Consider the following 16,907-nt stretch of genomic DNA (forward strand, 5'->3'; position numbering starts at 1 on the left):
TCTTTTAAAAAATTTCTATATATCTATGATTTGGGAGCCTTAAACCTATACCAACATATTTCAGAACAACTTTTACTTATATTAGCAGATTTATTTTTATGAGGTAAGCGATACAAGTGCGTGGAATGTGTCTTAGACAGATTTAACTTTTTGGACATATCCCTTACCGAAGCATTGGGATTCCTCTTAAACGCTTTCACTACACGCTTGTGATCTTGGTCACTAATAGAACATCCATTCTGATCACATTTCTCCTTCCGTCCAATACTTGGTAGTAACGTTCAATCACACGTTTCACCGTTGACTGCACGATTCCGAATTGTTTTCCGCTGTTCCAATGAGTTGAGGTTGAGGATTTTCCAGGTGCTTGCGCAAAATCAATTTGCACCGTTGCTTTACGGGTGATACTATTTTTTTCCAATTTTCGAAAAACTGTCAGCGATAAAAATACAGTGTAAACAATACACTCGAAACTACTTCTACCCAAGTTTTCAAGAGAAAATACGCAATGAGTTATTTTCTACGGCGTTTTTCCGTGATGATTTATACATATTTGGCAGTATTGAATAAATGTGAAAATGTCGAAACAGGAGAGTAATCGATTAGCAATTGTTGTTTTATTGCGCGCTGGATCAAGGAAATGGTTCGGTTCGTAAATGTGTCGGAAAGAACAGTGTTGTATATAAAATTATCTTGGGGGAGTGATAACTTGTCGTATGCACCTAAACAAACAAAACGTTGAAAAAATGATTAAAGTGTATCCAGCAAGAACAATTAGGTCAATGGCACGGGAAAACGTTTACTCGGAATACCAGGACCGACGATTAATGGCTAAAAAACTTGAATATAAAGCGTATGCGTGACGGAGAGGCCAATTCATGAGTGCTGAGACTAAATCATGGCGATTGGAGAAACCCGAAAAAATTTCTGAATCGGTTCGTCGTTTGGGATATCGTTGTTAAAACAATCCTTCAGTCTTTTTTATATGAAACCAATTTAACCACGATCAAAAGGTGAATCAAAGGCGCCAAATAGTAGTCAGGTTCCAATCGTCATGTGAACCAAATTTCCGACTTATGTGAATTTGCTAAGAGTAGTCTCCCGAGAAAGATTAATACTGCCGAAATTTTAGATCAAGCACTAACTGTATTATTCGATGTATGCTTGAAGGTTCTGCAGGATGCTGTTATACCGTGGATGCAAATGAATGATGCTGGCTGTCATTTCATCTTCCAACAAGACGGAGCAACTACTAATAATGCAAAGAAACTTGGCTTACCGAAAATGTTTTGGAGTTTTGGGTGAAGGAAAGTTTGCTTCCTAGCAGCCCCAATATAAATCCTATTGATTATTTTGTATGCGGCGTCGTGGAGTGAACCTCTCATGTCACACTTGGATTATTGAAAGATAAAATCAAGGCAGTGATGATATCTTTCGTTCTGATCATGATAAAACGGACATGCGGAAGTTGCAGGAAGTGTTTAGCGAAAGTTATTGAAAAGGCGATTTTTAATGGAAAAATTTTCATTTCACACCTGTTACGACTGAAGATACACCATGACAAATTCATTGCAAATATGCACTGATGTAATTTGACTAACACATGTCATTTACAACAAAAATTCGTCAAGCACCCAGTTTAACCCTTTAACTTAATTTGTTCAAATTACAATAGTTCTCCAATAGTGGTGAAATACATCAATGATACCTCTAAATAAGAAATGAAGGTATATTTCTGTCAAAGAACTAACGTCGTTGTAAATGATCGAAATTGTTTATTTTTCTATTCGAACTCTGAACCTAATAAAAAGCAACACACGCATTCAAATTTCCACCAAGATTTCGGCATCTCTAATCGCTACCTCGTTCCAATCGAAGGGAATCCTCAGCACCTTTTCATTTTCCAATATCTTGCCAGGAGTCAAGCTGCCCTTGTACGGTCCTCGTCCCACATAGACCGCTTCACCCCACTGGGTACGGCCACAAATAATCGCTTTGGGCGGTATGATGCCTCGAAAGGGTAGCCAGGAAACTCTAGCATTGCATAAGGCCTCGTAAGATGACATAACATGTTCTTTTCCTCGGTGGCCCGTGTGGCATATGTTTTTGCGCGGGATCACTTTCGCTGGCAGTTGGTTTCCTTCGAACATTACACGACCCAAGTAAATCGGGGATCGATTGCTTTCATAACCTGCAAGCAAGGCACCTTTTGGAACCGATGATTTGTTAGTAGAAGACTGCCAATAAACTGTGAAAAGATGAAATAATAATAAAAATAAAAAGTTACTGGAATGTACAAAAAATGCAAATCCGGAGAAATCAGTTACGTGTTTGACTGCATTTATTCGTCGGGTGACTATTGTCTACTAAAATGTCAAATTCTCGCAGAGGGATTTCCTTCCAATCGAAAGGAATTTTCAAGACTTTGCTGCATTCGAGAATCTTTCCTGGCGTTAAACTTCCTTTGTATCGACCGCGACCAAAGTACAATTTTTCACCGTTTCGATCTAGGCCGCATTCGATCGCGTTAATCGGATATACACCACGAAACGGTACCCATGACACATTAGCGTGACAGAGCGTTTCGTATTCGGTCATATCGAATTCCAGTCCCTCGTCACCTGTGTGGCACATCTGTTTGCGAGGAATCACTTTAGCTGGCAGAACCAATCCGTGACGGTAGACGCGCCCCAGATAGATTTGGGTTCCGTCGCTGTCGTTCCCAGCTATGAGGGCACCTGGTGGTATAGAACCTTTGGTTTCAGCTGGAACCCATTTTCCTCCTACACTTTGTTTCTGAGCTGCAATGAGGAGATTTCATTAATGTTTCATTTATTTGACAAACTGGTCGTTTACATTTTCTAGCATCAACCAGCACTTCGTACTGTGGATGGGCATGCTCGTAGCCAGCGTACGGAATATACAAGCAGCCATGTTTTGGAACTATTTTGCCAGGTGTCACACTGCCATCGTGATGGGCTCGCCCGATGTATACAGGTTCGCCAAAGGCTGAGTTTCCACAACTAACTGCCCCCTTCGGAACATAACCTCTTTCACTGGGAATCCAAGTAAATCCAAGCCCACACAGTACCTTCAATATTAAGTTAATATTTTATTAGACTGATTGGTGTCTCGTGTCTCGCCGTGCTTACCTCAATATTAGCCTTGAAAATTTCGATTCCCTCGCTGGACGTATAAGCTACTCTACGTATCGGAATCACTTTTGCGGGCAATACGCTGCCATAGTGATTAACGCGGCCAACGAATATCGGTGATCCATCGGAATCGGTACCGGCTTGAACCGCATGCGCTGGTTGAACGCCAGCCGTCACCGACCATTCAACCCAGTTGTATACTGCAAATGTGATAGAAACATTAGTATTTATATTGCGATAGGTAACTGTGCTGGAAACAGATCTTAGGAAGGAGCAGGTACTTTAAATTGTTGTTATAATGTAATTTAGTGTGAATGCATTAGAGATTTTTAGAGTTTAATATTGCTGAGTAGAATTCATGGAGCATATATCATCTGCCAGTGTTAACTTTCAATTGGGAGTTTTTGATGCAAATTTGAGTTACCATTCCTCAATCTTTTGCTCTTTGGATTTTTGGATCTTTGGTTCTTTGGATCTTTGGTTCTTTGGATCTTTGGTTCTTTGGATCTTTGGATCTTTGGGTCTTTGGGTCTTTGGATCTTTGGATCTTTGGATCTTTGGATCTTTGGATCTTTGGATCTTTGGATCTTTGGATCTTTGGATCTTTGGATCTTTGGATCTTCGGATCTTCGGTTCTTCGGATCTTTGGATCTTTGGATCTTTGGATCTTTGGATCTTTGGATCTTTGGATCTTTGGATCTTTGGATCTTTGGATCTTTGGATCTTTGGATCTTTGGATCTTTGGATCTTTGGATCTTTGGATCTTTGGATCTTTGGATCTTTGGATCTTTGGATCTTTGGATCTTTGGATCTTTGGATCTTTGGATCTTTGGATCTTTGGATCTTTGGATCTTTGGATCTTTGGATCTTTGGATCTTTGGATCTTTGGATCTTTGGATCTTTGGATCTTTGTATCTTTGGATCTTTGGATCTTTGGATCTTTGGATCTTTGGATCTTTGGATCTTTGGATCTTTGGATCTTTGGATCTTTGGATCTTTGGATCTTTGGATCTTTGGATCTTTGGATCTTTGGATCTTTGGATCTTTGGATCTTTGGATCTTTGGATCTTTGGATCTTTGGATCTTTGGATCTTTGGATCTTTGGATCTTTGGATCTTTGGATCTATGGATCTATAGATCTTTGGATCTTTGGATGTTTGGATCTTTGGATTTTTGAACCTTTGAATCTTTTTAATTGATTAAAAGTTCGTGGATTGGTAGTTTGTGGATCGGTAAATTTTTAGATCCCTGGGTAATTGATTAAACCATTGTAGCTTGGTATTTTCAGATCTACCTCTTTTTGGATCTTTGGACATATCCCACCGTTAGGACACAAGTTTGGTGCGGTTTATGCTACTGTTAACAGCTTGTGGTTGAAAAATTTGTGAGGTTCGCTCATAAACTCCATGAAATTAATTAAAAGTCTGCGCACATTATTTGTGTTATGTGTCCGTAGTTTTCTAGATGGTGCACTTACCTTGTCGTGTTATAGGACAACAAAACAAAATATTAATTTTTTCGACATTACACCAAATCTCGACGTTTAATGCAACTTGAAGACATTTGACATCTAAATTACAAATTCGAAATTTTAATTTTCCTTTGAATATTTTCCAGTTCCTGCTTATATGGAATCAAGAACAGTCGTAGGTGGCGTTTGGTTAGTCATGGATCTAGACTGGTAAATCTAAGTAGCTTTGCACCAATTTTTATAAGTTTTGCATCACTTAGATATCATGGTGGTATCAGTTTATATTAAAAAATTGCTGTGTGACCGCACTCTTCAACCTTTCCCCCACACATATACGCGCATGCCAAGATATAAAGTAAATCTGCAGTAGTGTAAGCCATGTTATATCACGCTGTGCTAAAATAATGACAAGCATAAGGTGAAAAATTCTCAATGTATTCCCTTGAAAACGATTGTTATTTTTATAAATAGCACCCCATAAAAGTAATACTGGTTTTCGGTGATGATAGTCATGAAATTGTTCTGAAAAAAATTCTACTTGTCTAATATTTCGGTACCTTGAACCCATACAGACGTATTTCAGATCAACTTTTATGTATATCAACATATTTACTTATATGAGGTATCTTTGCATCTTTTCTCTTTTGATCCTTGATTTACAAAAAAATCTCTCTAGTTTGATATATTTGAATTTATTCATCTTTGGAACTTTGAAACGTTCAATGTTAGAATTTCTTTATCTTTGTGCAGATTTTGTAGATGTTTTAAATTTTCAATGCATAAAACTTTGGTACTTTGAATTTTTGGATTTTTAATCTTTTCATGTTTCCATGTTTCAATTTTTGATTCTTGAGAATATTAAATCTATTTATATTTGGATAATAGTTTTTTATTGTTTAGATCTTGGCATTTTTGGGTGGATGATTTTTCAGATCTTTGAAGCGTTGAATCTTTTGACTTTTTCGGCTATTTGGGTAATAATGTTGGATTTAATCAATCACGGGATACTCACGGGCGGTCAACTAAGCTAAGCTAAGCTAAGCTATTAGGATAATAATGTTGGGTTTTGGCTAGGCATTTTTGGATCTGTTTGTCTTTGGAGCATTGGATTTGTAGTTCTTTAACCGATTCATGCCCATGTTGTTTGTGGACAACAACGTTTTTAAACAACTATAACTTTTGTTTGAGGCAAGATTTCTTCACAAAAACAAGTAAGGCTAATGTGAACTATTGCCTTTCATTTCAGTATTAACAGTTGCAAGGATTAGCTCTAGAGCTGAAGTTATTGCAATTAGTCTGATTGAATTCCGATATAGCAGTGCTGCCAGGAACAGTTTATGTTGATGACGGAAAATGAAGTTTTTATATATCTTCGTTAGGTTGCAATATTTTTAAAAACTGATTAAACTTATCAATTAGCACTGTCTTTCCACACAATTGGACTATTGTAAATTTTCTAGAAGAATTGCATTGAGCAATAGAAGGTAAAAATTGAGTAGCTTCTAGCACTGCAAGGGAAGCACCTATCTTAATGAAAAAAGACTTCGTGTTTCTTGATCCCATCGTTTTCAAGGAAAAATAGTTTTGAAACCCTGCATGCACTAGAAAAAAGTTGGGCATGAAAGGGTTAAATCTTTGCATCTTTTCATCGTTAGGTTTCTGCTTTGCTTCTCAAATGCATATTAAAATATATTTAAAATAGACTATTTCATTTTTTTGAAAATAAAAATCGTAAAAGCACTTTCATTTTTGGCTTTTGAGTTTCAACTGAGAACCTCAAAAAGCTTTGGAAAACCAAAAAATGCATTTTTTTCTCACACCGTTAAAAAAATCTTCATGAACATCAATCTATGTATTGGGGGCATTGGTAGAGTATTATTGATTGATTTTTATGAAAAATTTACAAACGGTTATCAACAAAACTGCTTTTTCTGTTTTCCAAGATGGCTGCATTTACAAGCTTTCGCAGTTGAACCTTAAAGGTTATGTTTAATTCATTTTTTCATCACATTATTCAATAAAGAAAAATTCAAACTATTATTGTTAGTAGACCACCTAAGCAGTGTTAAATTTTTGTAGGCCTATATATTTTACGGTGCATACATTTACTACGCAACGCAAAAATTGGCTTAATTTGACTCCACTCGTGCCCTATGCCACAAATTTCTTTATCCCCTCTCTTTTAGGATGTCACAAATGCATTTGGAAAATTTTGTTCTCTTCAGCAAAACATGTTACGTTACGTTTTAGCTTTCATCCCCTCCTTCATGTGTCAAAAAGGCAACATTTTATCATACCCCCTTCTCCTTCTCCTTTATCATTGTTTCGTTATTTATGAATGATCCCTTAGTAGTTCATTGCAGAAAAGTACACCCAATACATCCCGTTTTTCATTGCACTACACACAGACATTTTCGTCGGCTGACGCACGGACAGCTTTTATTCAAGGTTCAACCGAGAAAGTCTGGAAAAGCGGGTATCTTTGTAAACGTAAAAAGCTATTTTTGCGCACTGTTGGAGAAACTTTGATGAAAATCAATCACTAGCATTCTATCAACGCTTGTTGAATTTCCTAAAGATTGTGTAGCAATAAAACTTCTTTTTTTCATTTTCAAAGATGGCTAATTTGCAGGCTTTCACAGTTGAATCTTAAGCACATTCAGTGCCGTTGTTGAGGTGAAATCTATTTTAAAGTACCTTAAAAGCACGGTAGTGATTGCATTTAATATGAATAGTCCTTACCTTTAAGTATGGGAAGCAAGACCTACGGTTTGCATCTACATATCCGAACCGAGGGTCCGGATGCAGATATTTGACTAAATCTAAGAACCATCTCTGGGCTTAATTCTTGCCCGGATTTGGTATGGGGAAAGGGGATGGTGTAGATCTGAAAATTGGTTCGAATCCAAGAGTAGTCCTGATCCAAACACTGGACTAGTCCGGATTCATGAACTGATTCTAGATACGATCAAAACCGAGGTTGACACATACTGCAAAACTGTTTGGTTTTGCTGGCACATACATGTCCAGTAGAGTGGGACACGGTGATATAAAAAAATAAAATTTTGCTCCGAGTAACTCTGAAAGATTGATGAAAGTAAGCTCTGAAGATTGATGAAAATTTCACTTTTCGTAGCATCACTCGAATTATATACAAAATTTTTAACTTTCTCTTATTATGTACAAAAGAAGTCATAATTTATCACTCAAAACTCTTGTGAAGTGGCCAAACAGTACAGATAATTGATTTAGACACATTAAGAGAAGATCAAAACAAAATTGCATAGAATTGGACAACCAACAGCAGTGGTGCTAGAAAAAATAAATATTTTATCAATCGCCAGAGCAACAATCGGTTTCTGCTTTATAACTTTTTTCTCAAGCATCAGATCGTTTTGTGGTCTTCGAGACTTTATTTCTTTGTTAAAGTTACCATAATAGCCACATAACGATTTATTTTTAAGAAGTAATGGGCGGAAATTATTTTGTGGAATTTGTGGAATTTTCCCATGCAAAATCCTATGTAAACTTTAAACAGTGGGTGCAAAAATATAGTTCCTCTGATCGAGCTAAGAATTTGCACAGTTGTTCTAGAACCTAAATGGTACCTAAAAAGTTGCTCGGAGCAGGAATCTAATTTTTGTCCAACCCTAATGTCCAGCTATTGAAGTTCGTCATTCCACTGTTTATTATCTTTGTGGTAATAGGGGTTTAATAACGTAATGTGCAATTGCATAGTCTATTACCAAAGATAAAATCTAACATGCTTACCTAAAAGTAAGTGTATACTCGTAGTTCATCTATCCCCATTATAATAACTAAAACTTTGAATATTTTTAAAAGCGACAACAAACGTTTGACATTTTCTTAAATGCGTGAGGTTTGGCTACCGATAGAGTTAATAACGCACATACGCTGCCTATAATCGTAAGTCAGGCACATGTAGATAGGGTATCCCATAGAACATGGGACTGACTTGCGATTATGGACAGTACAGTGTGTATGAAAATCGCTAGAATGTGATGTAATACCCTTAATGGTTCATCTATCCCCACTTTCCCCTACTACATGAAAATTCAACATTATGAAAAATCCACAAAAGAGGTTTTATTTGCAACCATTTTCCGTACGTTAAAATCTATTATTGTTCCCCGTTTGTATTTCCCAGCAGGAAAATTTATAGTAGTATATGATTATTGTTCGTTTCGTCTCTCAATCACTTGAAGGAAAAATAGATCTAACTCAGAGAATAGCGGTTCTAACGATGCTCTCACGGTCACGATTTCAAGTGAAACTAGATTATAAATACAAGGTCACACATTTTTTCGTTTTTCTCTTTCCGACGTCACATTAAAACAACGGGTTTTCCATTTAAGATCACCATCGATCAACGATAAATTTGTTCCAGTTCGATTGAACGGAAATCACACTAAGTTTGCGTCGATCAAACCTTTCCCTAACAATCGCACTAAGTTGAATGTTCAACTCAATTTCACCTGGCGAATCCCCGAACTTGTCATCCTTGCACTGATTCCACGGTTCGTGGCGATGTCCAGGTCGAATCATGCCTTTGAACTAATACTATTGATGGATTAGCTATCCACTGAGTCACAGACGTCGTCAGGGCGCGAAACGAAATAACTAACTGAACTGAGGGTGGAATTTGGTTAACCATTTATATTGCAGAAATATAAATCTCTTGTTGTATTTTCACTACCTCACTCGCTCTTCCGAAAACTCACAGAAAGTAATATGCCGAAGTCAAGCGTGGGTTCTAATAATATACCGGATGGTGATCCGTATGTTGACTGCGTTTGTTTTGTTTTGTCTTCTTTCGCGCGGTAATTCTAGCATTTTTGAGAGGTTTCAATTTTCGCAGGTGACGTACTTCGCTGGTAGAATTTGCTGTAATCGGTAATCTAATGCATCAACATGAAGCAACATATTTTTTTATTTAAAAAGACAATTTTTTCTGATATTTACTATGCTGTGGTACCTACTGTTAATGTTAATCACTTCACAAAAGATCCCACATCAAACATAAGGCTATATCTTTTAGTACTAGTAAACATAGTTAGCTGTGATATGGCTGATTTCGTGACCTGTGAACTTGCAATGTAAGCAGCACAAGTGATCCTTAAAAGGCAGTGGCGTAGCCAGAAATTTGGTTTGGAGGGGGTTTTGATGAAAATCGCAAATTTTTTGAAAAAATGCTGAAATTTAATATGAGTTTGATAAATTATTGAAAACTCAAAAACATAAGTAGTCTAACAGATGTCATTCCAGTCTACAAACAAGAAGGATCAACATGGAACAGTTTTCAAACCTCTATAGATTATTTTCTTGTATAATATGTCAATGAAGTCAAAAATTGCGATCTTTTAAAGTGGGATAAATGATCTAAAAAATTTTCAACGTTCAAGATCACCTAATATAATAATCCTTGACTTTGAAGGTTTGACAACTTCGGGAAGTTATCAACATAAAACAGCGCCTGCTTTGATATAGAAATTTTAGTGATTAACTCTCATAGAGGTAATTATGGTGAATTAATTTTTCAAAAATATTAAGAGACATGGTGCCTCCAGCAAAGTTTTTGATAATGTCATTTCAAACAATTTTGTTGAAAATATGAAGGCTACATGAATTCAACATATAGGGATTTAAATGGACTGGGCCTGCTATATTTCTTCTTAGTGAAGAAAAATTTAGGTGAAAACTATTTTTTTCTGCGCTACGGATAAAATTGTTTGAAATAATCATTGCGAGTTGAGAATACAAAACCTATAATTAAATTATGGATGGATGGAACTGAAACTTGCGTTTCGACTTCATCTCATCAGAATCCGACACTAACTTGGTGGGCGGACTAAGCTTGCGCCGAATTGATGCTAGCTCCTGAAAATGGAATCACTCTTTGTGTTTTTGAGTCCTTTTAATATCTGGGAATTATTTGTTTTAAATCCAGGTCCCTTATTTTTTTTTGTAAGCTTCAAAGGCACCTTGAACGCAATGTGAATTTATTATTTAATTACCGCAGAAGAGATTTATCAAATACAGTAATTTCAGAATAGCTTGTTGTAAAGGTTTTCTACTACTATATTTCGATACTCTGAATATGTGGGATATTTATGTCTTTGACAAAGTTGTTTGAAATAGCACTTTCGAAAACTTTGCTGGAGACATTAAGTCTCGACCCAAATTTGGTTGAAGAGTAATTCTTGTCTATAATTACTTCTAGGAGGATTAACCGTCAAAATTATTCTATCAGCAGATGAACAGTTTTACGTTTTGAAATTCTTCAATGTTACTTAACATCGAAATTTGGCAGTTTCGAATGAATGTGATCGTGACCGTTAAAAATTTATCGAGCATTAATTTTACTTTTCTTCAATAGTCAACCTCACAACTTGCAGTACTAGTACGTAGCACACAAAATTTTAGTACGCCATTCATTGCATCCTGCTAAGAGGCTATTCATATAGTTGATAATACAACAAAAATTCAATGCTCATAAAACCGATCCTAACCTGCTAGAGACAAAATTACATCAGCTTTCAACTAGTTTCTGAAATGTTATTCTTGTAGTTAACCATATTGAATTGTTGTCTAAACTCTACACAATCTAAAAAAATACATTTTCAGCAAATGTTGAAATGTATGTAAGTTTTCGGTAAACAAGCTTATGTTTTATATGCAATCAACCTATTCAAATTTAGATTCCCATTCGAAAAATTGTCTCTAATCCATATTTTGAAGCATCTTTCCAAAAATGAGCTCATAATAATTCAGACAGTTATTTTATTTTACATTGAAGTAATTTGACAACTATGGGATTTTGGCTGAGATAAGTTACAAGATCCCCTTCCCACAATTTTCCAAAAGTTCTCATGACGCTTTAAACACAGTTCTCAATGTAGTGATCAGAGAATATTTTTCCAAAAATATTTTGTGGAATATTAAATTAAATTCGTCAGCATCAATTTTTTTTTCAATCCAATTAATTTTGGTTTGGGGGGGGGGGGGGGGGGGTAATGCATTAAAAACAGTCGAAATTTATGAAACGCAACCCTTTAATATTTTTACTGCTACCTAAGGATCTCGACAAAATGGGAAAAAGAATTATAGTATGATTTATGTCACTATTTTTTGTTCTGATTTTTCAAAATTCTCTTGGTCAAGTTTCCCCAGGCCTTGGTCAAGTTTCCACGCAGTGGGGAGATTTGACAAAAAAACGAAGTAAGAAAAACTATTATAACTTTTGAAAAAGAAAATTTAAAATTATGCAAAAAATCATGAACACGCACAATACCTTTGCGCATTATATCTTAATGACCCTGGAAGGATTGAAAACTTTTTTAGAGATTTATGCAGGTTTAGCTGAAAACCTGGTCTCCCCATGTTCCCCTACAGACTCGGGCGGCCTTCATCAGGGAACATCATGACACCGGGTGGTCCTCCTCGAACCGGCAAGGGAGATTTCGTAGTACGGCTCAGATGTGGATCGGCAACACACCGAGTTTCGCGTATAATGTTTATGCTGTAGATCCCGTGTTTGTTAGCTCTTTCGACAGAGATGTTTTGTGTCACCTTGAATTTACATTAAAAACATCGATAATGTACGATACAGGCGGAAGAGGGCAGTTCTGAGAATGATAAGAAAAATAATAGGTGCAGTAAATCTGAAAATGATATTTTTAGGAAGCTATGTACGAGGTGCATATAGAGGAGACCGCTGCTTGCCAGTACAACCCGAATTTAATAGTTCTGGTGGAATAATACTCAGTGGCGTAGTAGCGGGGGGGGGGGGGGATTTGGGGACGAAACCCCCCCCCCCCCCCGAAATATTTTGGAGAATTTTGCAAAAATTCAATATGTTAAACAAAAATATGCCTAAAATTTAAAATAAAATTCTCAGTTTCATTTGCTAAAGTTATCTTGTGAAAATATTTCCTTGTAGTGAAAATTGGCTGCAGAGTCGACACCTACCTGACGGCACGGTATGGAGGCTAGCTCAACCGCCGAGGACTATAACAAGTAGATCGCGGCGAAGCGCGGAGCTGGGAGCTTATTGGTTCACGAAACGGATATCGGTACCGAGAGAAATTTCGCCACATTCTGTAGTCCTTGACTGACGGCGAACATGGACTGGAGAGTGTGAGAGAAGTATCCCCATAGAGACCACCAGGCGATTCGCTACCGCATCAGCCAATGGAACCCTGCTGCAGCATGAAGAAGGACGGGCTGCAAGCTAAAGTGGAAGACGAAAGACTTTAACGAAAACCTAGTTACTTCGGCGAACAACGTAATCAAGTACGTTGATGCGGCTGATCTAACAAGAAGGATTGTGACGGCTTGTGACGATACAATGTCACGAAAACTAGGGCCATGCAGTAGACGGCGTACACGCTTCTTGTCTTAGATCCAGAAGGCGGGCTCAGATCGTAAGAACGGATAGTGAGAGGGGAGCGCAAGCGACGTTTCGAGAAGGTAGGGACTCTTTAAAACGGGATATCAAGCTTAGCAAGCCAATTGCCATAAGTAGCTGTGCTGAGAAATAAACGCCAATTCCTGGGGGACGCGTACTGAATCGTCATGACGAAGACGAGGGTCCATCGACACCAGCTGAAATATGCCCGGGTAAGCTAAAGATAATCGTTGAGGGTCTCTTCCCGAATCACGATTCAACTACCTGGTCACCGACACCGTACGGCGAAGAAGAAGGAGGTAACACAGCCGAGTGGTAAGTGACTAACGACGAGCTCAAAGAAGCGTCGATGTGACTAAAATCAGAGAAAACCCCCTGTCCGGATGAAATACCAACCGTGGCGCTGAAAGCTGCGATCCTGGCATATCCGGACATATTCAGGATGCTACTGCTGAAGTCTTTAGATGATGGTAATCCCCGAAATGAGGAAGGTGCAGAAACTGATGTTGCTGCTAAAGTCAGGGAAGTCACCGGGCCATCCAGCCTCGATTGGACCAATGCTGCAGCGTGACATAAAAGAATGAGCCAGATCCTGAAGAGCTACTACCAGAGTAGAGCACTGCTGTACCAGACGAACAAACGGGCAATATGCAATGCGAGTCACAGCGGGCGTTCCTCAGGGCTCCATTCTCTGCCCAACACTTTGGAATGGGATGTACGATGGGGTCTTAACACTGCGGCTTCCCAGGAAAGTGAAAATCGTTGGTTTCGTGGACGATGTGTCACTAACGGTGAGACACTTGAAGAAATGGAGGTGTCGGTGACGGAGACAATGAAACCGCGAAAAGTTGAACAGGATGCTTCGATTGCTGGTCGTACGAGTTGCGATTGCGTACCGGAGGCAGTATGCTTTGTCGCCGAGATGATCCCCATCTGCATTACCCTGACGGAGGATATCAAGTGCTACAAACAATGAAACGCCAGAAACGTGAGGAAGATGATGAGAATCGATTCGATGGTGACGTGGCAGCAGGAATGGGACAATACGGAGAAAGGAAAGTGGACCTACTGGCTCATCCAAACCTATCGGCGTGGGTCAATAGAAAGCACGGAGAGATGACCTTACACCTGACACAGCTCCTACCGAGCCACGGCTGCTTAAGGAGTATCTTCATCGGTGTGGGTACGCAACGTCAACACTGTGCTTGGAGTATGAGATCATCGAGGAGACACCTGAGCGTCTTTGAATGTCCGAGGAGAGTCTTTGAATGTCCGAGGTTTGGAGTGATGTGCAGGGAGCTACTTAAAACGGTCCTCACCATCATCAACCCGGATAATGTAGCCTACAGAATGACAAGCAACGTAAAGACGTGGAACGCAGTAAACAGAGATATGATGTAGATCAGTGATTCTCAACCAGGGGTCCGCGAACCTCTAGGGGGCCACGAAGTCATTGCTGGGAGTCCGCGAAGAAAAATATATTTTCCGAGTGCATATTGAAATTTCAAGTCATGTTTCCTAACAAATTGAAAATAACATATTGATAGCATACAAAATTGATGTTTAACTATGGGGGTCCGCAGCAACCCAGTGTGATATCTAAGGAGTCATTGGTACGAAAAAGGTTGAGAACCGCTGATGTAGATCATGACCGTCTTACAACGGAATGGACATCGAACCTCCGAGGACTAGTCGAGTAGACTGCAACAGAGCAGCGAGTATGAGTCGTCGAAACGCCAGCGAACCGGACGTCACGCTTCATGCGGATTCGTCAGACCGACCACGGCACCCACCGGTTGTTCCGATAGAAAATAGCGAAAACCAAAGAAGAATCGATATTGGGAGACCTTTTTTCGCCAGGGAACTCTCCGGTAGCGTAAGCTAGATTCACCGCTGGGGACTAGACTGAGTAGACAGCGACGAGGCACCACTAGTCACGGGTCATCGGCGCACGAGTGCACCGGACACCCTGCTTCACCAGAATCGCCGAACTGACCTTGGCACCTAGCTGATTAGCTCGATCTCGGGAGAACTTCTCGCGCCGAGGAATTCTCTGTCGGAGTAGGTCAGGTCCATCGTCGGGGAATAGACCGAGTTGTTCGCGAACAAGTTGAGGAGCTGAATGAATCATCAAGGAAGTAGTGCTAAATGGCCCAAGAAGAGAACTAAAGGGCTTAAAGGAGTTGGGGTGCTAAATGGCACCGGCCACGGAGCCAAAGGGCTCAAAAAGTTGTAGTACTGAAACCAAATAAGAATCGGTATCGGGAGAACTTCTTTCGTCTGGGACCTCTCCGTCAGCGTAGTCAGATTCACCGCCGGGAACGAGACCACGTAGATCGCGACGATATACCACCAGCCGCGCCGGGGCTCCAGCAAACCGGATGCCCTACTCTACCGGAATCGCCGAACTGCTCGCAGCACCTGGCTCGTTGGCTTGCTTTCGAACTTCTCTCGCCGGGGAACTTTTCTTCGGAGTAGGCTAGATCTATCGTCGGGGACTAGACCGAGTAGTTCGTGAACCAGTCGGAAGCTCAACGAGGAAGTGGTACTGAATGGCACAAGGGAACTGAAGGGCTCAGTAAATTAGACAGTCTGAAGTTTGCCGATCAGATTGTCCTCGTAGGGGAAGAGCATTAATTCTATACCAACAGCTTTACTACCTTGACTACCCAAATCCGTTCCCTGAGTTGTTGGTTTTGAACATTTTTTTCCTGCTCAGAATGTTTTTGAACATTTTTTCATATATATACAAAAAAATTCATATCCCCCCCCCGAAAAATTTTCTTACTACGCCACTGCCTTAACCCTTTTGGTCGCAGTAGGACGTATAGTCCCACCTACTTCTCCCAGGTTTTTATTGGATTTCTAGTTAGCATTGACATATAAAATCGAATTCTTTCTTTTAATCAACTCTTAGGGATGTAAGGAGTACAACTAGCACAAAATAGTATGTGAATTTGTTAATTACTTATTAGTTATAGACTATAAAAACTCGAAAATCTCGTTTTTTACACTGAATTCGGCTGTGTCTGAACTAAAAGTCCTAGAGCTCTAAAATTTTTTTTTGCAAATATCTCAAGCATTGAACTAAATAGTAGTCTTTCCGTAGGTCAGTTTTTTCGAAAAAAAATTATCAAAATATGCAAAAATGGAGTTTATTATTTTGTTGGTCTATAAATGATACTGAAAGACCAAGATAACTTTTTAACTAGCATGAAAATAGATTATGTGGCTTTTGAACATTACGATTTACGAGTGCTTTTGAGGTCGCTGATTACGATTCTGATGTTAGAATTCGAAAATTCAAAATGACGCCTATAAAATGGCAACCATTTTTTTTTTGAATTTGACAAATTTTGTCACAGTCAGTATAAAACTAGTTTCACGGGGTTTTTTTAGGTCGCACAGTCGTATTGTATCCGCCATTTTGAATTTTATATTTTTTACATTTTAGACGTCATAATCAGAATCAGTGACCCCGAAAACCTATTTAATGCTAAAAATAACAGTATTAAAATGAACAAAATTCGCGTCGCAAAGAGTTAACAGGCTAATGAACGCGGACTGTCGATACTGGGCTCTAGTTACGTTACGATAGATGTGAAGAATCCGTTCAACATTGTCACTTGGGAAGCCTAAAGAGCTACTTTCAGAGTAGAGTGCTGCTGTATGATATGAACGAAGGGCAGAAGTCAATGCGAGTTCAATGGGCGTTCCTCGTGACTCCATTCTCGGTCCAATTCTTTGGAACGGGATGTACGATAGGGTCTTGACACTGCGGTTGTCCAAGAAAGTGAAAATCGTGGGTTTCGCGGACAACGTGTCACTAACGTTCATGGGTGAGATACTAGAA

General features: G+C 39.0%; 1 protein-coding gene across 1 annotated transcript; it reads right to left on the bottom strand.

Annotated features, from left to right (window-relative positions):
* Positions 1 to 1,781: 1,781 nt before the first annotated feature.
* Positions 1,782 to 9,266, bottom strand: LOC131692407 (uncharacterized). The gene is made up of 5 exons (XM_058979435.1): positions 9,123 to 9,266; positions 3,153 to 3,355; positions 2,857 to 3,091; positions 2,328 to 2,801; positions 1,782 to 2,248 (listed from the first exon to the last, which is right to left on the bottom strand). Exons 1-5 carry the CDS (start codon positions 9,190 to 9,192, stop codon positions 1,824 to 1,826), a joined length of 1,407 nt encoding a protein of 468 aa, XP_058835418.1. The 5' UTR covers positions 9,193 to 9,266; the 3' UTR covers positions 1,782 to 1,823.
* Between the last annotated feature and the right edge of the window lie 7,641 nt (positions 9,267 to 16,907).

The sequence above is a fragment of the Topomyia yanbarensis genome, chromosome 3, assembly GCF_030247195.1.
Source record: "Topomyia yanbarensis strain Yona2022 chromosome 3, ASM3024719v1, whole genome shotgun sequence".
Taxonomy (NCBI): Eukaryota; Metazoa; Arthropoda; class Insecta; order Diptera; family Culicidae; genus Topomyia; species Topomyia yanbarensis.

Bases quoted from the DNA above. Each gene is read 5' to 3' on its own strand.
- LOC131692407 (XM_058979435.1), bottom strand. From the start codon at position 9,192: ATGATTCGACCTGGACATCGCCACGAACCGTGGAATCAGTGCAAGGAT. The intron at 3,356-9,122 runs GTGAAATTGAGT...TCACATTTGCAG, and splicing joins CAAGTTCGGGGATTCGCCAG to TATACAACTGGGTTGAATGG. The intron at 2,802-2,856 runs GTAAACGACCAG...TCCTCATTGCAG, and splicing joins GCTGGTTGATGCTAGAAAAT to CTCAGAAACAAAGTGTAGGA.